The 27,567-nt window shown below is 32.4% G+C and overlaps 2 protein-coding genes across 12 annotated transcripts in view; both read left to right on the top strand.

Annotated features, from left to right (window-relative positions):
* The window catches only part of LOC136983798 (multiple C2 and transmembrane domain-containing protein-like), a 122,112-nt gene that overhangs the window by 35,051 nt on the left and 59,494 nt on the right, over positions 1-27,567 (top strand). For all 11 annotated transcript variants that reach the window (XM_067280650.1, XM_067280651.1, XM_067280654.1 and 8 more), the window contains 2 exons: positions 11,302-11,490; positions 11,572-11,702. In XM_067280650.1, the coding sequence (XP_067136751.1) occupies positions 11,302-11,490; positions 11,572-11,702 (320 nt within the window). The remainder of the gene's footprint in view (positions 1-11,301; positions 11,491-11,571; positions 11,703-27,567) is intronic.
* Positions 20,625-22,148, top strand: LOC136983790 (putative nuclease HARBI1). The gene is made up of 2 exons (XM_067280632.1): positions 20,625-21,008; positions 21,234-22,148. The coding sequence occupies exons 1-2, from the start codon at positions 20,625-20,627 to the stop codon at positions 22,146-22,148; spliced, it is 1,299 nt and encodes a 432-aa protein (XP_067136733.1).

Raw genomic sequence — 27,567 nt, 5'->3', positions numbered from 1 at the left:
ATAAAAATTTATAAATGAATGAAATTCTATCCTGTTAGATTTGACTGAATATTAAATTTATTATGTAAAACAAAATATAATATACAATAAAATATGGCACTGATAGAATTTTAAATTATTTTGTTATATATACTTCATTTTATAGCCTAGTGATTAAAAAGATAATATATGTTTCGACTTTATAAATCATCATAAAAAGTTGTTTATTTATATAACAAATATATTAGATAAATGCAGACCAAACTTGGAATAAATTATCTGAATCACAAGTTAATGTTATCATATTTCAAAGTCACACAGAACCCTCTTTCAAGTTTGACCGATTTTTTTCTTCAGAAATTGCATTTGTAAATAAATCCTCTATTATAAAAAAAATGTAGTTCCATTCTATCCAGAAACAAATTTTCTTAGAAACTGAATTTCCTTTATTTTTTATTTATTAAATGGGAAAATTAGTTCAGGAACCATTAGCAATATTCTAAAAATATTTCTTAATTGAGAAATAAAAACCCATTCCATATGATACAGTATGAATTATCTGTAAGTGTTAAATGTGTTCACTTGTTACTATTGATAAGTTTTTTTAGGGTATAATGAATTCTTTGAACTTTGATACTATTGCTCAATTCTTGTCTGCATGAAAAATTACACATATTTTTATTTAAATCATTTCAGTGACAAGTGGATTGTTAAATCCTGTCTTAATTATTAAATTTCTAAAAATTAAACAGTTTAAAATAATGAGTAAACATCATTTACATCAAGTATGTATTTTTAATTGTATTTAAAACAAATGTATTATCAGAATATATTAACATTAATTTTTAAATTTTATAATAAAATTTATTTAAAATTTACTAATTTTAGAGAAAATACTAACCAAATTTTAACTGATGAAAATATTTATTGAATATTTAATTGTTTTGTTATACTTCATACATTATTTTAAAATATTTTTAAAACAATTTGCTTTAATTATTAAAGAATTTATTTAGATTTTTAGTTAAACCAGTGATTTATTATTTATCTAATAAATAATAATCTTCATGTGAAATGACTTTGAAAAGATTTATATATACAGTATAAATTTTTATTAGTAATTTTATGAAATAATGAAACTTTGTAGCAAAAATTTAATTATTGGCATTATAAAATATTTACACTAATACAAGGTTCGTTCAAAAAGTAATGCACTAGAATTTATTTTTCTGCTAGTATGAAACATACAACTGTGAAACTTGGGCATCTCCTAGCTGTTACCTTCTGCTATTTATGTTATTTTTCACAAAGTCTCCGTCCTTGTCTTTGGCAATATACCAGCATTGAGGGAGGGCATGTATGCTGACTTGCTACCAGTCCTGACCATGTGCATGCAACCACTTCCTCAGGCCATTGACAACATTTTCACCTGACTAGAACTTTATCCCACAAAGAGAACTTTTCAAAGGAGCAAAAAGGTAAAAATCGGACAGCACTAAATCAGAACTGTATGGTGGTTGCAGCAATACTGTAAAACCTAGTTTTGTAATCACCTCATGAGTCTCCAGACTTGTGTGTGGCCTTACCTTGTCATGCTGAAGAAGCAAGTTGCATGGGTTCTTCTCATGTCTGACACTTTGATAATGCTTCTTCATCTTTTTCAGCATAGAAACATAAACCTGTGAGTTAATGGTGGATTCTGTAGGCATGACATCCACCAAAATGACACTGTGAATGTCCTAAAACACAGTGATCATAACCTCTCTTGCTGATGGAATGACTTTTTTTTTTCTTTCATGGTGAATTCCAGTGATTGTCGGTTTGTTTCAGGTTCAAAGTGGTGCATCCATGTTACATCTCCCATAATTATGTGAGCCAAGAACTTGTCGCCATCAGACTCGTAGCATTGCAAGAGTTCCAATGCAATGGTTTTCTTTGCTGCTTTTTGGTCAATTGTGAGTTGCTTCAGGAACATTGTAAATACACTTTAGCATACCCAAGTTTACAGATGATTTGATGAACACTCCCAGCAGTGTTCTTTCAGCTGTTGAATTGTAATGCATCATTCCTTCTGAATTATTTCATCAATGCACTGCATCATGGCTGCTGTGACAGTTATAGTGGGATGACCACTTTGCACCAAATCACAGAGATCTGCCATTCCTATTGTTATTGACTTTGCATATTTTGCCCAGTGAATGAAGGTGCTTCGGTTGAAGCTGCAGTACCATAGACGCCACACAATCACTTTTGAATGTTTCCAACAGTTTTCCTTCAGCAATAAAGAATTCTATCACCGCATGCTGCTTGGAATGTTTAAGAACATTTCCATAAACAATATTTCAAAGCTTTTTACATTGTTTTTCTTTCTGTTCAGATTACAAATTTCTTTCCTTAATATTTCTGTTAATATTATAATTTCTACTTTTTGTGCAATGGCTATAATTACAAATTTCTTAAGGTATTAATAAACTAGCTTACATTAAAGATTCTTTGTAAATCAATTAAAATATCCGATATTTTTCTGTTAAGATATTTAATAATAATTCAAGTAAATACTTTTTTAAAATAATAGCATTTGTAAAATTAAAAAAAATTTTTATACAAATTTGTTCCATTATTTCCAGGAAAATTAAATTAAAATTATTTGTTATAATTTAGAAATAATAATAATAAATAGATAGTGTTTCATATACTTTAATAATGCAAATTAATATTAATCAATAATAATAAAATTTAATAATTCAAAATTAGAGAGAGAAAGGCATAAAATTTAAACTGGAAGTAATATTTTCTGTGACAAAGTTTTTCATTTGTTCATTTTTAGAATATATAAAACTCATTACTAATTCAAAAATAGTATAACTATCCTATTCGTTTTCTAATTTTAAAATTGTTTTGCTCTACTTGCTAGTTTGCTAAATTGAATCACATTTTAAGATAATTACAAGAACTCATTTACCATACTTTAACATACAATATTATACAGCATTCAATGCATTATCAATAGATCTAACTTTGGATCCCAGAACCAAACACATTTTTCTGTCTTATTTTAATTTCTTTTTTTGGATGGGCATTAAGATCAATACTTTGATTTTTCACATTAAGAACGTTTTATTCTATCTTTATTAACAGCATCTTTTAATAAAAAATAATTAAAAAATTTGAGATCTTTATTAAAATGATCATGATAGTTTCATTAATGGAAGTTTAAACCATACAAAAATAAATTTTGAGTCTCTTTGTCTATTAACATCCTTTTATTCCAAACCAGGAACCACAAAAACTTTCATTAATGAAATTAGTCAAGATAATCCTATGGGCTTCTATGTACAATGATCATGATAGTATTTACATAATTTTAATTGCAAGCAATCCAAATGGAAACTTCAGTTTTTGTTATTTCCTTAATATTTGTTCGAATTTCATTTTATTCTGTTGTTATTATATTTGAACAATAAAAAAACACTAAACACATTATAATTTTCATAAAGAAAAATAAATTTGGAATAAATTGCAAGTTTTCTCAATTTATACTATATTTGAATCTCTGACTACAAGAAATGTTCTTAAATCTTATAAAAATACATAAATTATAATTTTTTTTCTGCTGTTAATAAAAATATATTTTATTGATTTAACCTGTATGGATTTTATTCCTACTTATGGTTGTCTATGGTGGGTCTGTAGGTGTGTTCATAAAAAGTAGTTCTGACTAAAAAGCAGCTTCAGAAGCAACATATTATGTTTTCTTGTAACTGCATGGACGTAGGGACCAGTTGCATTTATTTATTGTAGTTTGCTTGTTTATTACGTAAGGGAGAAGAGAAGGAAGTCTCACTAGAGCTTTGAGACTGTCAATATCATTGTCTTTGTCTGGTTCATGCTTTCTCCCTATTGCATCTGTTAATTAAATATAGGCCTATATAATTTCTTTCAATAAACATGAATCATTTAAAATTTTCATAATTCTTGTTATAAAATAGATAGTAGCATATTTATTTATAAAATATCAATTTAAACATCAGTGAATTTTATTTATTTATTTTTTAAGCAATGTAGAAATTATATAATGTATAATCATACTTGCATATGCAATGGAGGAGGCACAATGTTGTCCCAAGCAGTAATAGGAGGTGTAACAATATGATCATATTGCATATGCAATATTTAAAAGAAGGATTAATACAATTTTTCATATGTAAAATAAACTTTAAAAAATATTTTAGATACTTTAATTTTTTTTTTTTTTTTTTTTTTGAGTAAATCTTAATTTATTTTAATCTTATATAATAATTTTATAGTTATATTTGTTTTAAATTATGATAATTACATTAAGACACAGGAGAATTGCATTTTAATATTTTTACACATGCATAAATAATTCATTACTTTCTTCTTTATATTTAAATAACTTTGAAATTCTTTTAGTATAATTAAGAAATAAATAAAATTTAAGTGCCTTTTCCAGTCTCTAAATCCATTATGCTAAATCATGATATTAATGGCCATAATTGGCAACTCTTCTTAAAATCCATTAACTAGATAATGTCATTTTAACTTTAACATTTCCTTAACAAAAAATTCTATTTATATTTAAAGTTTCTTTATTATGACAATTAGTTTTTATAACTTTGTTAAATTTTATGTATAATATATTTTTTCTAACTTGACATGACTTTTCATATTGATATGCAAATTTTTAGAATCATTTTCATACTTATTAATTAATTTATATTAATATTATTTCCTTGTTGTAATTGTTTTTATTAAACTGATTATTTTTGACTTCAGTATTTAAACTGAATTATTATAAGATTATTTATTATTTCTAGTAAAGGTTTAACATGTAACTTTCTGTAAATTGATTAATATTAGCCAGAGTTTAAGTCAATGTGTATGTCATAATAAAAAGAATATACCATAAATGTCAGCATATAAGTCAATCATCAAAGCCTAAAAAATTTTTCCAAAATTAGAATTCAACTTATATGGTGGGTATAAAATGCAAACACATTTTTGCATTTTATACTCACCAGCTAAAGTAACAAACAAGTAGAATAGTATTCCTAACAATTGCTATACCCCATTTATTGTAACTCCACTAGTTTTCCAACTATAACTTGTGAACTTATTTCACTTGTTTAATACAGAGATTAATATAATAATAAAATAAATTCAGTCAAAATGAAAATTACACTTCATATTATTTCCAAAACTTGATGTACCAACTAGCTATTACTGATTTAAATGGCAAAGAAAAGCAGACATATTGGTATTAAAGTGTTGTTATTATACACCTTATATGGCAGTGGGTATCATGGTATCATATGCCATATAAACCATTAATATTTTTTGGATGATTAATTTTAATTTTGGTTGTGTTTACCAGTAGACATGAAATACTATAAAGTTCTTACCAAGATAGCTTAAGATTTTAGTAGTTGATTGGTGTCCTATGTAGCAACAGGATCTACATTTCTATTTTTATGAGCTATACAATGTATATTGTAAAGTATTCTATATGATATATAATATTTGTCAATCACTCAAACTTTATTGTAATAATAATATACAGGAGGATCAAGATACATATCATATTACATTTCTAGAACAAAATTTTTTAGCTTGATAACATTAATTATATACAAAGTCACAGACAAAAACCTTTTACAGCGTTGTATACGATGGAGAACCAACTAACATTTTTGGCCTCCACCAAGGCCTTCTTCAGGTTCTTTGTGTTACTCACTGCAGTGTTAATAATAGAAGAGTTTATTGTATTAATTATATAATTATACACATTTTCACAACTATGTGTGTATTGTACTAAGATTGAATATTTCACCTTATTTTTTTTTAAATTAGGCAGATACTTATCTCTATAATTATTATACAGTGAACATTCATAAAAACTATGATTTTCAAGTCTCCAGTTTTGACATATTGCAGCAAGAACAATTATGAATACAGTATCTAATACATATATATATATATCAATAATCAATATAATAACCTGATTAATTATGGAAATTGTTTGGCTTAGTATCTAATATAGAATTAACACCATTTTACATAACCAGAATTATAGTTCAATCTTAATAAAATTAAAATACATTAAATTTTTAATAACATACTTAATAACAGAAAATTCTTGGGTATATGTCAACTCTAATAACCTTAGATAGCTTCGCAAAGTATAGTTATCCACAAACGTTTTCGGTCCCCTTAGGACCGAAAACGTTGACATATTTGTTACTGCTTCGTTTCTGAAGATGGATTTTATTTTAATTCTTGGGTAAATAACTATCTTTAATTTGCTTATATATATGAAAATACTTGCCCTATAAATACATTCCATATTTTCAAAATACTGTATAATGTATGATATTATCATCTCAGTGAATTGTGTGATCTTATTAAACATTTTTGTCATAGGTTACTTTATACCTCCTTATCCATACTAAAGTTCTATCCTAACTTACTGTTTGTGAGCCAATTTTATAGCAAGTCTAGGTCTAAATCAAAATTTTAAGCTGAAAACCTTGAGGTTGGCTTGTACATCAGCACATACAATAAATCACTAAGATATCTAAATTCAAGCAGACACAATATTGATTGAAGAATATGGATTCAATTCTCATTTAAGAACAAATATATTTTGCATCCCAGAATTCTTACTAAACTATTAAATTTATCACTAACTCAAACTCAGCCTTCTTACTAAATATACTAGTTACATCTAATACACCTTATTGCTGAGAACATACATTTATTACGTATAACTAACGTTTTCGGCCCACTTTATGGGCCATCCTCAGGTTACAGTTGTTCGACTCTAATACAAAATCGAACACGTTCAAAATTAAATTAAATTAGAACATACATTTTAAATTTAAACAAATAGAACAAGTATAACACCAAATAATAAATAAGAAAATCCAAATAAAACACAAATGTAAATGAAAATAAAATACGGTGACTGGCCGTAAACATTAAGGAAAATTCTTTATCCTTTAACGCATATATCTATTGAGCCTATGTATAAGCATTATTATGTGTGTTACTTTTTACCATGTACTTCCGAACAACTGTAACCTGAGGATGGCCCATAAAGTGGGCCGAAAACGTTAGTTATACGTAATAAATGTATGTTCTCAGCAATAAGGTGTATTAGATGTAACTAGTATATTAAATTTATAAAAATAAATATGAATTAATAAATAATATGAATATGAATTAATAAAACTCAAATGTATAGTATGATTTTATATATACTGTACATATATACATGCATGCATGCATGCGTACAAAAGTACACAAACACAAATTATATGCTCATATATGCTCAATTATATTATACACACATGCTTTTTATGCTCTCTGTATTAGAATCTTAGTTTACTCAAAGCTGCCCATTTGAGAGAGCCATTCAAATGTAAAATTATGGCCTTTAGATTGCAATTTTAGATTTGAGAAGCTCTCTCAAATGAATGGTTTATTTAAACTGCAAGAATCAATAAAAACTTAAAATTATTTTGAATAATTTTTATTTACTTATATTTGTTGATAATTTTAAAATTAATCTCAACTAAATTAATAAAATTAAATTGGAATTTTAATGCACACTGATATATTTAGATACAAAATATTGCATTTTAAAATCTTATTTGACATAAATTAATTATAAGTTACAAGTATCTATTACAATAGTTAAATAATGAATTTAGTGAAAGTTACATAAATAAATATTTAGTGATTGTAAAATATATAAAATTTCAAATTTATATTTGTTATACTGGTGGTATCTTGTATTTTATTCAAATGATATCATTTACTAATAGTAAATGATATCATTTGAAATCATTTACTATTAGTAAATGATTTCAAATGTGAATTGATACAAATTTATAAGAAATGATATTAAACAATAACAAATGATTTACAGTGTAGAAGAGAATGTTAAATAATGGAAATTATATGAAATGTTATCAAGCAATCTTGTAATGTTTCCACATTTTAAAATTCTGAATACATGATGTTAATTGTTGTCAATCATTAGTGACATCAAATAGCATCATTTGGCAAATGTATATTCTGATGTAACAATTATGTCAGAATGTCTTTTAATTTATGAAATAAAATACTACATAATAATATCAATGAACTGTTATCTATATTTTTGTAATAATTTTGAATAAAAATGTCTAACAAGTGTTATTTAATCAGAAGTTTCAACTTGTCTTGAAATGAAATTTTTCTTTATAGCAGTTGTAATTTCTGATCCATTTTCTATAGTTTATCTTATCTTTTTATAGATTCTTGCTTTAATCCACAGTTAGCTTAATCTTTTTGTCAATAGAAAATAATGAATAAGATTTAATATATCACAAACATTCTATTTTTTTTCAACCATATTACTGTTGATAAAATGGCTGGTTGTCAGAAAACTATCAAACCATATCTTATATAAATGATACAGTATAAGTAATGAGAATAACATTTTTCAAGTCTAAGTCACCCTCTCAGCATTAATTATTATATTGAATAATTATTAAAATAAATTTATAAAATTAAAATTCATCTATAACAATTACCAAATAATCTGATATATGATGATAATTTTACTTTATTCTGAATGACCATTATAATCAAATATATTAAATAAGATTCAAATGATTAAATTTTGTCAAGCTTTTTACTTTCATGTCTGTAAAATGACTTCTGTAGTAAAATTGGTTGTCTGCCAGGGTATTGTACAGTAAAATGTAAATTATAATAAAATTTATATAATATTAACCTTATATAACTTGATTTGTTTGATGAAACTGTGTCTCGTTCTATAATTCAGGCTTAGTAAACACTAGTGTTGTGTCGTGTTCCAAAGTGTCTTTGGAAACACAACACTAGTGTTTACTAAGCCTGACTTATATAACTTATCTACATTTAACAAATTAAAGACAACTTTATTTTTAACTTTGGTGCCGATCCATTTAGCGTTTTTTTTTTCATATTTTCATTTTAAACATGTATTATAATACTTTGTGTAAAAAACAATAAAAAATAGATAAATATTGTCAGAAGTGAACTGTAGCATGTTGAAACAAGGCATTATTTTAGTACTGTAACAACATTTTTATACTCGTGTAATTATAGGTCTTTCCTTGAATAGAAAAATATTTCTTTCTTCTATAGTAAATAACAACTGTACAACTTTTAGTAATTTGTTCATTCAGTTTTAATAATTTAAATAAAAGCTTTCTGTATATTAGCACTTTTTCATTTTGCTGTGTAAATCTTTCAGATTATGATTTTCATCTAAATCCATGGAAGTTACATGTATTTAATTAATTTTTTTGAGGGATCTTTTTGTTTGAACATCAGAACAGTGCTTAGAAATTTCTTCATCTGAGGCAAAAACATAAATGCACACTACCAAATTGCAATGCAAAATTAAATACTATAAGTGCATTTTTTATAATTAATTTTAAGGTAACTATTTTAAATCATAGCACTATAACTTTTATAGTAACATTCAATAGTAGTTTTATTTTTATATCCAGGGAAATAATATAGATACTGATTTATACTTGAAAAGTTGAAAAAACAAAAAAATCTTCATTGATAATTCATTCTGAATAATAAATTATATAGAAATAGTGTAATTAATGTAAAAAATATTTCACTAATTTCAGGCATTTTTTATGATTTAAATTTTTTTTCTTTTAATGAATGAAGATCAATAATTTTTAAAAATCTAATTGATTATTTTAATTAGTGTTCAGATAGAATAGAATTGTTACAGTATATTTAACAATTTTTCTTGACCAAGTGAAGATCTCAGATAAATTTTAATTATTTTAAATTTGCCGAAAGTTACACCAATAGCTACAATGATTGGTAATGTTAAAAATATTCTTAGTACAACTTCCAAGTTAAAGTACAATTGAATTAAATTGTATTTAAGACTTATTTTTAAAAGATGTAGCAGCTTTAGTATCCCAAATTATTGAAATTGCATGATTTTTAAAACAAGATATTTCTGATGAAATTTCTGCAGCATTTATATTATTGGTATTTAGATATGTAAGCACTAACTTCTAAGTCAGAAGCTGCTTTTAATATCATTGGATTTAGATTTAATAATTTCAGAAAATGAAATTGGAAAGTATTTTGTTTAACTTTTCGTGTTTCCATTTTAGCTGTGAAATCAAAAAAATCTATTATCTTTTTTTCCTCTTGTTTCTACCCTGTGGGCACTAATGGGGCTTTTTTTTAAAGTCCATTATGAGTTTGGCTGGTTCACAATGGAGTGATCAGGTGAGGAGGGACAGAGCTCAATATATCCAGGACAAATTACCTTCTGAAAAATTCCTTAGATTTTTTGACCTGCTGGAATCAGTCCTGGGTTTCCAGAATGGTGGGCTGATGCCTTAATTGCCTTGGCCATCAATTGTCATATCTATTATCTCTTTTATCTCTCCGGTGAAAAAATATTTTTTTAAAAACTCATTTTTTCATGAATTGAATCTTGATTACCTAAATTTCTTAATCTTTTCTGTTTCTCTTGAAATTCTGTTGATATTTACATCTTTAAAGTTAAATTTTCACATTTATCAAAACTTATTTTTTCATTTTCCAGAAAAAGAGAAAAATAATAAAAAAAGAAAAAAAGTAAAATAGAAAAACATGAAAATTTTTAATGAAGTTAATTGGCTAAAATTAATTTCATTTTAAAAACTTGACTTAAATTAACTATGCTAAATGCCAATTTATCCATGCAGGTATGATTAACAGCATGCAACTATATATTAAATGATTTCCAAATAATTTAGCTGATGGTATTGATTTTTTATGATTAAGATCAATGCTTTTATATCTTAATAGAACAAATGTTATCTTTTTATTAATATATACCAAAGCTGTGTTATTGCTTATAAATGTGTGTATATTTAAATAATAAAATTCCCTTATAATTATATTTATCTTATATATTGATATATGAAATAAGTGTAGTAATATAAGGATAAGTAAGAAAAATATATAAATAATACAAAATAAAACTGATATAAATCACACCACTGACAGCAATAACTAGCAAAGTGAATAAAAATTTTTACTGTAACTGTTATAGTAAAAATTTTTGTTACTTTAGTGGTTATTGGTGTCAGTGGTGTGATTTATTTACATATTAAGTCAGTATTTTCATGATTGGTATTAAAACTTATATATAACGTTATTTAATGCATAGCAAAAATGGAAATAAACATACAATAGATGCATTAATGTTGAATTCAAATTTATCATTTTTGTTTTTAGTATTTCAACAAATCATCAAGATTAGGTTCCTCCTTAGACAGTGCTATTAAGAAGCAAAAAACTCAAGTATGGGATAGTGTTGTGACAATAGTGTTAGTAGAAGGTAAAAATTTGTTGCCAATGGATGAAAATGGTTTAAGTGACCCATATGTTAAATTTCGATTGGGTACAGAGAAATATAAAAGCAAAGTAGGTTTCTTTGTAATTTACTTTGAAATATTTTCTCAAAAGTTATAGTTATTTGCAATGATTATGAAACTTATATTTTAGAATGCCAATAAAACTCTAAATCCTCAATGGTTAGAACAGTTTGATTTGCATATGTATGCAGAACATCCAAAAATTTTAGAAGTCTCTGTATGGGATAGAGATTATCATGGAAAAGATGATTTTATGGGCAGGTCAGTCTTTTAATAATAATACAATAATATTTAAATATAATAAAATCTTGATTTTATGAGATGTTATAAGAGAAAATGGTATTCAGATTAAACGCAAATTTTCATTTAAATAACATAAATGCATTATTAAAATATAGGCCCAATTTTGTCTTGTTCTTGACATTTTCCCCAACTGTATTAAAATACACTACTGCTCAAAAAATAAGCAACAAAGTAAAAATTTAAGCTTATCAAATTTATTATTTGGTTTGGTGTAAAATTTAGTGCTGATTTCAAAAATACAATTTTAAAAAATTGCTTAAATAGTAGTCCTAGCATTGGAACTATGTCCTTCTATAAGGTAGCTCATTCTAACTTAAACATACATCAAACAAAACCCGATATCATAAGCAAATACACCAACAATTGCCGTAAATGATCGGGCTAAATTTTGGATAAATGATTATAGATTAGAAATAAATTTTGCACTAGAGTTAGACGTTAAGCATCATCTCTTATTAAAATTAATAATTATAATATTTAATTAATTAATTTAGATTAAACTGGAAGAAAAGAATCTGCCCGAAGCGGGACTCAAACCCACAACTCCCGCTCACCATGCGGACGCATTGCCAGTTTCGTTTGATGTATGTTTGTATATATATATATATATATATATGTATATATATACCTTGCTGGGGTTGCGATGGCTGACTGAGTGTCTTGAGTGGATGTTTCTGGCCGCGGGCGTGGATGTGTCCCCAGTCGGTGCCATAATAACCATGGATGGTTATATCTTAGTCTTATATATGCTGGAAGAGGAGATTGGACCGAAGGTCCGGGTGGCGTAACTGCAACACATCCACAAGGTAAGCAGGAGTTGCGGGTTTGAGTCCTGCTTTGGGCCGATTCTTTTCTTCCAGTTTAATATAAATTAATTAATTAAATACAGTGGTGATATTCGAAATATTTAACAAAGGGTTCGCTAGCAAAAAATTTTTCCCTGACAGTCACCGACAAACGAAATGGAAGTTTTGGCTAGAAATAAATACAATACCTTTTCTTGCGATATATCTAATAATCAGTGGTGTATTTGGAATGTAACGGGCCCTGGGTGAAGACCAGGTAACAATAGTACAGGTATACCTCGAGTTATGTCGTTTCCGATTATACGTCATTTGTCAAAAAAGTATATGGAAAAATAAAAATCAAGTTTAAATCAGTTTATTCGACTTTAAATCTGTCTGCCACAAACATTGTAAGTCGTAATATCACTAGAAAAGCGTTAAAAGCACATAAAATCATATTAAAATATGTATATTTACAGTAAATGTTAATATAATCATCATAAATCCTAGAGAACGAAACATGAAAACATCTGTGTTCCTGTGTTGTGTCTTATTTAGCGGTCTTTAAGTGCTCATTATTGGCATTTCCTCCATTATTGGCATTTAGTTACGACGTAAGTCGAAACTACGACTTACGTCGTAACTACACAAGTAAATTCAACTTACGTCGTTTTTCGACTTACGTCGCCTCTCCTGGAACCAATTACCAACGTAAGACAAGGTATACCTGTATATTAGTGCTGTCGACTTTCTTTTTTTTGGCAGAGAAATTTTTCACTCCGAATCACACTACTCATAGTAGACAGATGTCATCATCTCTCGTAATACAATATCCTTTTTATTTCGCTGTCCATAGCCTGACACGTCTTTCACAGCCATCTTGTATTATCTCACGCGCATGAGATTGTGGGATCTCTCTTTATGACTAGATCTAGTTTCAAGAACTCTCTTGAATCGATCGCGATTAAACCTCGTTTCGGTCGAGATTGAAACGGTCGAGAGAGATTGCACCAAGACATAGACCCCAACCTTGCTCACAATCTAGATTGAAATGCTTCGTAGATTACACTACGGGAAGTAAGTTTCTTTTGGTGGGGAGATATGTAGTGCTCCGCCACTATTTGTTCGTTTTTTTTTTTTATTTGTATATATTGTATATTATTAGACTTAATTTCGCGTCACTGTATCGGGTTATTATCGCGTTATTACTGTATCGAGTTATTATCGCGTTATTGTGTATCGGGTATTATTTTATCGCGTTTTCTTTGTAACGGGTTCTTTTTTCTTTGTTTCGTCATTCTTTGACGACACGTGTCCCTTTTTGTTCCACCTTTGGGGGACGCGCGCAAAAGGGGCCTTTGGATTGGTTGCCGAAGGATCACGTGGGAGACGGCAACAGCGAACGGTATATATAGAAGGTCCTGACGTAGAAGGGCACCTTTTTTCCGGATCTTTGGAGGCCGAATGCTGTCCGTTGGGGAAGACCTGTGTCAAGCACGTGAGCGAAGATCGGGAAGCCACCGGAGAACAAAGGAGAAGTGTTTCAACAATCGAATTCCATCGGAGCCGTATGAAAGATTAATGAACTAAAGTGAATCAGTACAGACATAGGACAGTCCAAGGTACAATCTTGAACGATTATATATGTTTTTTTCTCCACGCGAGAAAATTGTCGGTACACTTGAGGCTGGAAGGGAATTTGTATGTACGTTTTCTTTGTTCACCAGTTGGTGTTAGTTACTAATAAACACGTCTTCTGTAAGCCGACTTCTTTCTCTTTTTTTTGTAGACCGGTAGACCTCGGTCTAACCTCAGGGTCTTAACAATTGGCGTCCGCGACAGGATAGTTGTTTGCATTGTGTGAAGTCGGCCGGTATTATATTCCCTTCCTCTCAAACCTTTCTAGTTCGGGTTAGTGCTATTATTTTTTTTTGTGTATCACTGGTTGTGGTGTTTTCCCTGGAGATGAACGGCGAAGTTAGTGGATCGGTAGCAGAAATATGCAATGTTCCCATTGTTACGGGGTTCATGGGAATGATACCATGTTTTTCAAATTTGCCGGGCGATACCCTAGACATCCATCGGTTCTTCCAGACTGTAGAAAATGTAGCGGCTTTAGCCGGATGGGAGGAAAGGGTCAAAGTGACCGTAGTCCAAGCGAGACTAAAAGGGGAACCGTTATCGGTATTTTTTGACTTGAAGGATCAGGGGGTGACGCTATATGATGAGATAAAGGAAGGTCTCGTAAAGTGTTTTGATCGTAAGGGGAAGGAGCAGGACCCGTTTGATCAACTTTTGAAGATGTCACAGAAAAGAGGGGAAAAGGCATGCGAGTATGGTATACGCATAAAATCCTTATTTTCTCGGGCCGTAGCGCGGAATCAAAATCTGTCTACCTTACGTGATAACACCATCAAGGACTGCTTCATGAAGGGCTTAAACCCCGACATTCGGAGATCTGTTATACAAGGTCGTCCTGAAACTTTGGACCAGGCTATCCGGAGGGCAGAAGAGGAGGAAAAGATCGAAACCGCGTGCGGAAGAGGGCCCGTTAGTGAAGTGTACGCTAACTCTGACCAAAAGAATGCACCTTCCGAAAAGGAGGATGAGACGCATAATCGCATCGTAAAACTTGAGAATCAGGTACAAGTTTTAAGTGAGTCCATTGCCTCACTGGTTGAATGCATAAAGGAGAATGGGGGTTTTAGGAAACGGGAGAAAGGGGATAAAAGATGTTATTCGTGCGGCGAAAAAGGCCATTTTTCCCGACAGTGCGGTAAAAGGAAGGATTTAAACTAGATGAGGGTCATTCGGGAAGTCAGGCGGATGACCCGATCGTTAGGCTTAACCTGACAAGAGGGGTACGATTATCTGAGAAAGGGCTACCCTTAGTGGAAGGAGAGATTGGTGGCATAAGAATTAAGGGGCTGGTGGACACGGGGGCCGAGAGGACGGTGATTAGGAGCAAACTGACCGAATGCATGAGGTCGAAGAATAAAGGGTGGGTGACATCGGACGATTCGCGAATAAGCGGGATGTCAGGAACCCTAATCGAAAGCCATGAAGCCGTTATGATTGAATGCCTTTTCGACAACGGTAATAAAACCCGAATTAGAGCACCTAGTGTTAAGTTTCCTGGATACGCACAGTACGATATAATAATAGGCATGGATGTTATCTGCTGTAATCCTGAGGTGTTAACCGAAGTTAAATCTGTGGTTATACCGAACCAACAAATTGTCCAAAGAAATTTTCTCATTAACATCAACAGTGAAATGGGTGTTAGCAAAAACGGGTGGAAATTAGATCACCTTGATAACGACGTTAAGAAAAGGGTGCTTGAAGTTTTGAATAGGTATCCCGATTCCATTGCTAATGAATTATCCGAATTACCCGGTACAAATAATTACATGCATTCTGTGTCCCTAACCACAAATCAACCTGTTAATGTTAGGCAATACCGGATTCCTTTTTGTTATCTTCCTGGCCTCAAGAAACAAATCAGTGATTTAATGAAGGCGGGAATATGTGAGGAGAGTTCCTCCGATTGGAACTCGCCTATACATATTGTCCCCAAAAGTTCCGGCGAGATCCGCATCACCCTAGACCTGCGGAAGGTTAACGACATAACGAAATCTCAAACGTTCCCCATGGCCAGAATCGATGACATCCTGGCCCAACTTAACGGGAATAAATACTTCTCCGTGTTGGATTTAAAAGCTGGCTACTTTCAAATCCCTCTTGACCCCAAGGTGAGGCATGTGTTTGCGTTTACCACGCCTTGGGGTAAATACCAACTATGCAGAATGCCCCAGGGGGGAAAGAACAGCGGCAGATTTTTCCAATACGTGATGACCAAGATTCTGGCTAGGTTCATGGGGAACAGCTGTTTCGTCTTTCAGGACGATATAGTCTTGTTTTCGCGGAATTTGGGGGATCACCTTGAGCTGATAGACCGCGTGATTAGCACCTTAACAAACGAGGGATTAAAGTTGAACCCGGATAAGTGCCAACTACTGGCACACGAGGTTAAGTATTTGGGCCATATTATCAACAGTGAAGGGGTGAGACCTGACCCTAGTAACGTCGAATCTATTGAACGTCTCGACGCACCTAGGAATACGAAGGGTGTCCGCAGCTTTCTTGGCATGATGGGTTTTTTTAGGAATTTTGTCCCATCCTTTTCGGAAATTGCAGCCCCCCTCACCGAACTCACAAAAAAGGGGAGGAGGTTCTTGTGGGATGCAAAATGTCAACGGAGTTTCGAGAAACTAAAAGAGGCGATAATCAATCCTCCCACCCTCGTGCACCCTGACTTTAATAATCAATTTTTTTTGCATACCGACGCTTCCGAGACCGCAGCGGCGGCCGTGCTTGAGCAGCGTAAAGAGGGGGGGTTGGCCCCGATAGGGTATTTTAGTAGACGGTTCCAAGGGGCGGAAAGGAACTACTCAACAATCGAAAAGGAATGCCTTGCCATTATCTTAGCCCTGAGACATTTCAAATTCCTGATATTGGGTCAGAAGACGACGATCCTTTCTGACCACAAACCCTTAGTGTTCCTAAGTAATATTCAGAATGGGAGCAAACGGTTGACTCGCTGGGTTATGGAATTGATGGATTTCCATATTGAGATCGAGCATGTTAAGGGCATAGATAACAAGGTGGCGGATTTCTTATCTAGGAATATTGACGGGGTGAACCAATTCAACGTAGAGTTCGCCAAGACTGCGTGTGTAAGCCGTGATGAGATTCGTTCATCCCAGGATTGCGACGATACCTTTGGCCCCATCAAGAGGGACATAACGCGAGACCCCGATAATGATGTTTTGAAACGGCATCTGCCTCAATATGTCATGCTAGATGATTGTCTTTATCGAAAGAAATTTCTAAGGTCTCGTGACCAGTACGTAAACCAACTATGTGTAGGGAAGAGTCTCGCCGAAACGTTGGTCAGGGCGGTGCACGAGAATAAGTTATCTGGGCACTGGGGGGTGAAAAAAACTATCAGGAATATCGAAAAACACTATTATATCCAGAACCTGAGAACTAAGGTAGAGCAAGTCGTCAAAGTGTGTGCTAAGTGCCAAAAACATAACGTGCATAAAGGCAAATCGCCCTTCCAAGAAAATGAGAAAGCTGAGTCACCCTTCCAGAAGTTGGCAATCGATATAATAGGGCCCATCCGCACGACAAGGAACGGGAACCGGTACATCCTCGTCATTATCGACATTTTCACCCGTTTTGTTGAGGCGCACCCCCTAAAAGATCAAACGGCTTGGTCTATTAGCAATACCATCTTTAATGAGGTGATCTGCAGGTATGGCGCCCCTGAAGTTATTATCTCCGATAGGGGAACGAACTTTTTGTCCTCACTTTTCTCAGATTGTTGCAAGTGGTTGGGGATCCATCGTAACATCACAACTGCCTACCGGCCATGTTCTAATGGTATGTGTGAAAGGGTGAATAGATCATTAATCGAGATGATAGCTAAATCATCCGCCAGCGGGGGAGTGGAGTGGGATGAGATGGTTCCCTCAGCTTGTTTCACTTATAATAATTCCCATCACTCCGCTATTGGTGAATCGCCAGCTTTCCTCCTTTTTGGCCTCGACCCCCGCGTCCCGAACATTGACCATGTTTCCGAGGGTTGGACCACCGACGAACGAAGGGCATACTTGGTAACCAAGCTTCGTTCGTTGAGGGATTGCGCGAATATGCGGGCGAGGGATTATAATCGTAAAGGGAGGGACTACCGAAATAAAGGTAGGACTTTAACAAAATTTTTAGAAGGGCAAAGAGTCTGGGTTAGGAAGATGGGCGTTAAGAAAGGAAAATTTTCCAGCAATTATAAAGGCCCGTTCCGGGTCACAAAAGTGCTAAGCCCAACGACTTACCGTGTGGAGGGTTGCGACTCGAAAGATGTGGAGACCATCCACGTCGATCGTATGAAGCCCTGTTTCGATCGGATGATCATTAGCAAGAAGAAGGCTAGGAGAAAGAAAGACAAGAAAGTAGAATCGGAGAATGAGGAGGAATTGTTTGACGACAGATTAATGCAGAGACGTGGCGAGACGGTCACTACACAGGGTGACCAACACGAAGCGAACGATGTGACTAACATCGAACCGCGTGTTAGGCCATATAACCTGAGGGAGCGGGCAATTGACTTCCGTAGATTACACTACGGGAAGTAAGTTTCTTTTGGTGGGGAGATATGTAGTGCTCCGCCACTATTTGTTCGTTTTTTTTTTTATTTGTATATATTGTATATTATTAGACTTAATTTCGCGTCACTGTATCGGGTTATTATCGCGTTATTACTGTATCGAGTTATTATCGCGTTATTGTGTATCGGGTATTATTTTATCGCGTTTTCTTTGTAACGGGTTCTTTTTTCTTTGTTTCGTCATTCTTTGACGACACGTGTCCCTTTTTGTTCCACCTTTGGGGGACGCGCGCAAAAGGGGCCTTTGGATTGGTTGCCGAAGGATCACGTGGGAGACGGCAACAGCGAACGGTATATATATAGAAGGTCCTGACGTAGAAGGGCACCTTTTTTCCGGATCTTTGGAGGCCGAATGCTGTCCGTTGGGGAAGACCTGTGTCAAGCACGTGAGCGAAGATCGGGAAGCCACCGGAGAACAAAGGAGAAGTGTTTCAACAATCGAATTCCATCGGAGCCGTATGAAAGATTAATGAACTAAAGTGAATCAGTACAGACATAGGACAGTCCAAGGTACAATCTTGAACGATTATATATGTTTTTTTCCTCCACGCGAGAAAATTGTCGGTACACTTGAGGCTGGAAGGGAATTTGTATGTACGTTTTCTTTGTTCACCAGTTGGTGTTAGTTACTAATAAACACGTCTTCTGTAAGCCGACTTCTTTCTCTTTTTTTTGTAGACCGGTAGACCTCGGTCTAACCTCAGGGTCTTAACAAGTATTACAGATATTTTAATATATTTTTAAAAAAAACCAAACCACTGAGAAATGTTTCGTGTGTTTAACAAGGTTCAGGAAACTGAAAATTTTACCAACGGGTTCGGCTGAACCTGTGCGAACCTGCTGAATATCACCACTGATTAAATATTATAATTATTAATTTTAATAAGAGATGGTGCCTAACTCCTAACTCTAATGCCAAATTTATTTCTAATCTATAATCATTTATTCAAAATTTAGCCTGATCATTTACAGCAGTTGTTGGTGTATTTCATTCTAACTTGTGAATAGTATCACAAATGTGGAGTGTTTAATGAAGTATGAAAAGGAAAACTTTCAATAATGAAAACCACCACTCAAAACTGGGTATACTTGAATTAAAACAACTAAAAACCTAAAATCCAGCAATTTTTTAACTGTGCTAACATTTTTTTGTTTTTTTGATAATTAATGGAAGGAACTGTCTGGATGATGAAACACATTACAGGAATGCATATGGCCACTTATCAACAAGATTATGTGGCAAAACAGCTTAATGTCATTGAAGCATTGTGCATTGGCTATGGATAGTATTCAGTTATTCATACAGTTTCCAGAAGAGCCAAATGTAGATGCCCAAGAAAATATCAATGACAGACTGCTGCTTACTTCAATATGCAAGATATCATAGGTCACTGACAATACAACAGCTGGCTTTGAACCTCTCTGCTACCACAGGAAGATGACTATCTCAACAAACTGTGTCATGGAGTAACTGCTGGAGGTAAACTGTATGTAAAGAGACTACTTGTTCATGTCTCTGCAATGGTCTCAAGTACTCTTTACCAAATAATGAATAGAAATGAGTCATGATTCAGTCTTCAGAGTGATTCTTGCCAAATTTTGATGTGAAGAAAACTTGATATCTGTGTCAAATATCTTTGAAAGTGACCATTATAGAGATGGTGGGTTGATGGTATGGGCAAGAATAGCAATAAACAACCACACTGAACTTCACATTTTCTTTCAGGTAGTTCATTGATAGGTATAAGTATTAAAATGAACTTCTATACCCACATGTAATGTCACTATATTTATCACTGTAATGTGTTCAGATGCAATATTTATGGATGATAGCATTTGACCTCAAAGAGTGCAATTGGTTGAGAGATGCCTGATGGGACATTCCAATTTTCAACACCAGTGTTGAGTGTTGAAGTCAACAGTTTGACGTCATCAACGACGTTCCAACTCGACTACAAAGTGCTTAGTTCCCATGATTCCATTCTCAGCAAGATGGAGGACAAGTATATCATTTCTTCTGCTGTTACAGCATTTTGCAATATTTTTAATGACAATGCGATGATTTCATATAAAAAGAAAATGAAACACGACGACAACAACGACGAACTGCTACATGTAAATGTAGCAGCTATGGAAGAAAATAAAAAGAGAAAGAAGGCCAAAATAATAGGTTATGTAGAAGAGGTAGTTCCTTTGTATTCCATGGAAGATTTTAAATCTCACTTTCGTTTGAATCGTTCAACAGTTGAGGTATGTAAAAGTGCTTAAATTATAATTATCTGTTTAGTTTGTCAAATCTTTTACTGTAATTATTTTCACAAAGGATAGAAGTGTTTAATTTTAAAAAATTTAATTGTTTCGAAACTTATAAAATATATTATATATATAATTTTACCTAAAATATTTCGTTTATGTGGCAAAAGAAACAATACTTAAGCAGCAGTCATCATTTAAGAAATTTTATTTTTATTTCAGCATTTGATGCAGATGATTATTTCGAAGCCTAATAAAAGAAAGCCATCAATGAAAAGAGAAGATTCCATATTACTATCGTTATGGTTGATTGGCAATCAAGAATCTTTTCGAGGTGTAGCTGACAGATTTGGCATTGGACAGGGCCATGCTCACAGAGAATTTATTGCATTCTGTAAGGATATAATGGAAATAACAGAGAGAGTTATCCAGTGGCCTACAGGAGGAGAAATTGAAAAAACTGTTAACGAATTTAATGAACTGAGAGGGTCCAACAGTTTTCCCGGAGTTTTAGGCTGTATCGATGGAACTCATATTCCATTTACAGCCCCCAAAAATGAAAAGGTTGCACATTTTAATAGAAAAAATTTCACTTCCGTCATTCTACAGGCTGTATGTGACGCAAAATTAAAATTTATAGATGTCTTTGCTGGTTGGCCAGGCTCATCAAATGATGCCAGAGTTTTCCAAAGAAGTCCTCTCTTTCTAAAAATGAAACATAATCCTGAGATGATTTCAGAAAATTATCATTTATTAGGTGATAGTGCATATCCATTATCCAAAAAATTATTAACTCCTTATCGTGATAATGGACACTTAAACTATATTAAAAAATATTATAATAAAATTCTTAGTTCAACTAGAATTGTTATTGAACAAGCATTTGGACAATTATTTGGAAGATTTAGAAGGCTAAAACATCTACATATGTTTCGAAGGGATTTGATTCCAGAAGTAATTATTACTGGCTGTGTATTGCACAATTTGTGCATTTTATACAATGATATACCTCCAGATGCTTGTTCTATAAATGATAATTTTCAAACCAGTTCTCCGAATTTTGGAGAAGAATATCGAGATGGAATTAGCAAAAGAGAGAAAATTGCTAATAAAATATATGCCCATCATAATGGTTAAAAATTATCTACTTTTATTATTTTTTTTCTGCTAATACCTTAAAATCAAGTTTGTAATTATTGTTGTCTGCTATTATGTTGTGAATTTTTAATCACAATGATACCATGTTCATCTGCATTTATAATACTGTATATAATTTAAACAAATTTTATTAAATATTTGAACCAGTTTCAGGAAATGTATTAATCATGTATTTAACATTTTGTTATTACTTTTAGTTATTTGTAATTGTGAGTTACATAATTCTAATAAACTTTGTTCATTATTGAAAGTGCTTTGATTTTTTGAATAGATGTATTTTGGTAAATCTTAAATACATTTATGAGTAGTCATCAAAACAAAAAAAATTTTATTAAAATATTTAAACATTTTACATTTTATTTTCTGCCAATTTTAACAAAACATCTGTTAAGTTTTGCGTGGCTTTTAATTTTTCTTCTTCTATTTTTTTTAAAATCATTCCATTGTTGTTCTTCAACTTCTGCTTTCCTTTTGTCTTCTATTTTTTTTTTCTTCTAAATAATTTTTAAACTACAATGGTGGTTCATCATTAGTTATTTTCTTCTTTCTTGGTCTTTCATTTGTTTCTGCTTCCCTTTGGGAATTTGATGTACTGGGAGCAGAAATTAAATTTTCATTTTCACAAAATTGAAAACAATTTTCAGAGGTACTGGTACATGGCAGAGAACTTCGAAGGTAACTTACTGGGTGGGTTCACATTTGACCTATTTCCATAAACTTTATGAAATTTATGGAAATATTCCCATTTTGTGGCACCACCACCAGACTGTTTCGATCTGTCACATTTTTCCTGTAGGTACACATTAAATTTCGCCATTTAGCATGGCATTCTGTGGACTGAAATGTGTACCCACTTTGAGGCAGAAATCCTCTGCCATAATTTGGATTTCTGAATAGGTTTCAGAAATTCCTCCTCCATTTCCAATCTTGTTTCTATTAGGAATAATGTCGCTTGGCGAGTCCATTCATTAGCTTAAAAATTAAAAAAAAATCTTTATTTTGCATTCTTTTATAGTTTGCTATAATTTATTATTTACACAAAATCTTTAACATGATATCTGATATAATATACATAATACTGCATACTGTTTTGGTATTGTCAAGAAAATTTTTTTGAACTATTTAAAAAAAATTAATAATTATAAATTTCAACAGAATGTTCCCATTCATTCATTAAAATAAATATCAAAAAATTAATGTATGAACACTTATTCTAATAAATATATATTGTCTATATTTAATATAAAGCTGTCATTTATGTTTATTTGTTCAATTTGAATTGCATTAATTAAAAGAAAATCTCAATATATAATAATTACAAAGTATCCTTACTGTATATTATTATTTAATATATACTTACCAATTTTTTCTGTTCCAGAAAGTTGTACAGACTGTACATTCGTTTCTGATCTTTCAGAAGTTGCTTGTTCTATCATTAAATATATATGTAAAAAATTAAATAGAGGAATTTTATTAAAATTTATAAAAACAATAATTATCTATTTGGTTAAATACATTTAATTTGTTATTAATATAAAATATGTACAGTACCTGTAGATGCTGAACGCTTCTGATTCTCAGATCGAAGTTTATTTATGTATTCTAGTAAATAATTGTGATCTGACAAAAACAATGAAAAATAAATTTATTGCTTACTTGAAATGATATTCAATTTTTTTAAATCTTACCTTCCGTCATCATTTTTGCTTGTTTTTCATCAACTATAAAGTGATAAGTTTCGTTGTCCACAGTAACGTGCATCTCCTGCATTGTCGCCATTTTTTATTCAAATGTCGCTCCAATTACCCACAATTCATTGGAAAGTAGCAGTCAACATATCTGTTGAGTGCTGAGTGCGTTGAGTCAGCGCTGACAACAGCGCTACCTCAACGTTGAAAAAAGGAACGAATTTTAACGAACGTTGAGATCAGCGCTGAGTCAGCGTTGGAAATTGGAATGTCCCGTGAGAGTGAAACAATTCTTCACGTGCAATGACCTCCAAGAACATCAGACCTGAATCCAATAGGCCATATATGGAAGGAACATGTTAGGAAGACTGATTATAAGTTTCAGTATCCCATACTTTTTCAAAGTTTCAACAAACTCTTCTACAAGAATGAAGATTAACATCACAAAACTTGATCAACAATGTCATTGCTAGCATAAATTGTTGTCAAGACTGCATTGCAGTCCAAGGTCATCATACATGCTGTTATACAAAACCCACTATTGAGCATCTTGATGTTATAGTTGAAGTGTAAAAGCCTTAGTTATTCAAACTAACAAAATAACACCTTCTACTTATAGCTGAGATAATTTTTATTGAGAAAAACAAACGTTTTCGGCTTACTCAATAAGCCATCCTCAGGTTATAACTTTCGAAAAAAAAGGAACATTATCGTTCCATTAAAAGAATACAATTGTTTGAAAAAATTCAAAACATTAGCAACGGACAAAAAGGAAGAACATGGTAATATAAATAAATAAATATACAAAAATACATAAAAACAAAAGGAAGAACATGGTAATATAAATAAATAAATATACATAAATAAATAAAAACAAAAAAGAAAGAACATGGTAATAAAAATAAATATACAATAAAATCGTTAGAGTGGGAATAAGAAGTAAAAGATGAAAAATAAAAAATAAAAAATAAAAATGATTCCACTGGTGATACTTTTAAAAAGAATGGCAGATTATCGAGGAATGATGCCAAAACAAGCTAAGACAAGCCTACGAGTTCGTGATATATTTCTTAACCACGAATTTCCAAGCTGTTGGTAGGCTGTCAGCGTCCCTCGCATTTATGCATGCCTCTTCCAACTTGCTTTTATAGATTTCAATTTTTTCTGCGGTGCTCGCTAACGTTGGAGAGCTCAATTGTTTTACAATATCCGCTTCCTCCCATTTAATTACCGAGCCTTGGGTCTGCGCGTATTGCGAAAGTACTGTTGCGTTGGATCCTTTCCTGACGTCATACTTGTGCTCTTTAAGTCTTTTCCCTAAACTTCTTGTTGTGACTCCTATGTAATCTTTTTCGATACCTAGTTCAGCGTTCTCGTACGGGATTTTGTATACTCCTGCTCTATCTTCCTTCCTAAAGCGATCTTTATCATTCCTTAAGATTGTATATAGGTTCGGAGCTCTTTTTAGAACCATTCTGGTCTCCTTGTGGTTTGCAATTTCTTTCATAATGCCTTTTGAATTCTTGTTGTAAGTAAACTTTGTGATTTTACTGGGAACGTATTTTGAACTTCTTGTTGTACCCATCTTATACTTTTTAACTAATCCTGCTATTGTGCCTTTCTTATATCCTAGGGATTCGGCCACTTGCGTGATTCTGTCTATTTCCTTATTTCTATTAATAACGTTGTCACAATAGGTATAGGCCCTTCTGATAAGAGCTCGGAATGCTGCCAGCTTGTAATGGTACGGGTCATTAGAATACGATGGAATATAAAGTGGGCTGTGTGTTGGTTTTACGTACACGTTGGTGGAAAAATGCCCTTCTTTGAACACAATATTAATGTCTAGAAAATGGATAGCGAGGGAACTCTTTTGTTCCATTTTCAATTTTAGGCCATCATTGTTGTTGTTTACTCTTTCTACGAATTTGCCTATCATACTACTATTCCTCCATACAATAAGAACATTGTCCACGTATCTCTTGAAATATAATACATCCTTTTTAAAATCATACAGGACTTTTTTCTCCATTTTTCTAATGACCAACTCGCACAATATTCCTGAGACCGGACTTCCCATTGGTACTCCCCGTTTTTGCCTGTACGCTTGGCCGTTGAAACTAAAGCAGGATTCATAACATATTAGATTGACCATTTCTGAAATTTCTTCGTTGTAACGTGCTAATTCCGGGTTTACATCGAACAAGAACTCTAAAAGGGCTTCCTTACAAGACTCGATTTTTATGGAAGGATACATGTTTTCATAATCAAAAACCGTTGCAGCTTCCTCTTCCATTAATGATAAGTTTTGTATTTCCTCAACCACATTCGCAGGATCTTGTGCTACTAGTGCGCTGTTGTCAAGCTGAGAGGATATACACAGTGTATATCTGTGTAATCGCTTTTCTAAGATGAAAGTCGGTCCCTTGCGTTTTTCTACTATTGGCCTTATTTCCTTCCCTTCTTTGTGAGTCTTGGCGAAAGCAAACAATCTTGGCATCCCTGGTCTTGCGTTATTGCATTTCTTGAGAAAGGGTAAAATGGTGTTAAGTTTAGTTCCCGCTAGCCTTTTGACTCTCCTATCAATGCTCTCGATGATTTTGTATTCAACCTTTTCACATTCTGTTTTTGTTATGTAATCCTCCAACGCTTTGTTGTACGTTTGTCTTTTCATAATTACCAAAAGTTTACTTTTGTCCACTCTTGTAGCTATCAAATCGTTTACCCTCAACCATCTTTTAGTAAACTGGATGCAACTGTTCTTGCCTCCTCCTTTCTTCCAATTTGCTTGGTTCATAACTTGAAATGATATTCAAGATATTACTAAAAGATGGTTGAGGGTAAACGATTTGATAGCTACAAGAGTGGACAAAAGTAAACTTTTGGTAATTATGAAAAGACAAACGTACAACAAAGCGTTGGAGGATTACATAACAAAAACAGAATGTGAAAAGGTTGAATACAAAATCATCGAGAGCATTGATAGGAGAGTCAAAAGGCTAGCGGGAACTAAACTTAACACCATTTTACCCTTTCTCAAGAAATGCAATAACGCAAGACCAGGGATGCCAAGATTGTTTGCTTTCGCCAAGACTCACAAAGAAGGGAAGGAAATAAGGCCAATAGTAGAAAAACGCAAGGGACCGACTTTCATCTTAGAAAAGCGATTACACAGATATACACTGTGTATATCCTCTCAGCTTGACAACAGCGCACTAGTAGCACAAGATCCTGCGAATGTGGTTGAGGAAATACAAAACTTATCATTAATGGAAGAGGAAGCTGCAACGGTTTTTGATTATGAAAACATGTATCCTTCCATAAAAATCGAGTCTTGTAAGGAAGCCCTTTTAGAGTTCTTGTTCGATGTAAACCCGGAATTAGCACGTTACAACGAAGAAATTTCAGAAATGGTCAATCTAATATGTTATGAATCCTGCTTTAGTTTCAACGGCCAAGCGTACAGGCAAAAACGGGGAGTACCAATGGGAAGTCCGGTCTCAGGAATATTGTGCGAGTTGGTCATTAGAAAAATGGAGAAAAAAGTCCTGTATGATTTTAAAAAGGATGTATTATATTTCAAGAGATACGTGGACAATGTTCTTATTGTATGGAGGAATAGTAGTATGATAGGCAAATTCGTAGAAAGAGTAAACAACAACAATGATGGCCTAAAATTGAAAATGGAACAAAAGAGTTCCCTGCTATCC

This window comes from Centruroides vittatus, unplaced genomic scaffold (genome assembly GCF_030686945.1).
Source record: "Centruroides vittatus isolate TY-2023 unplaced genomic scaffold, ASM3068694v2 contig_888, whole genome shotgun sequence".
Classification (NCBI taxonomy): Eukaryota; Metazoa; Arthropoda; class Arachnida; order Scorpiones; family Buthidae; genus Centruroides; species Centruroides vittatus.
This window is presented reverse-complemented; position numbering and strand designations above follow the sequence as displayed.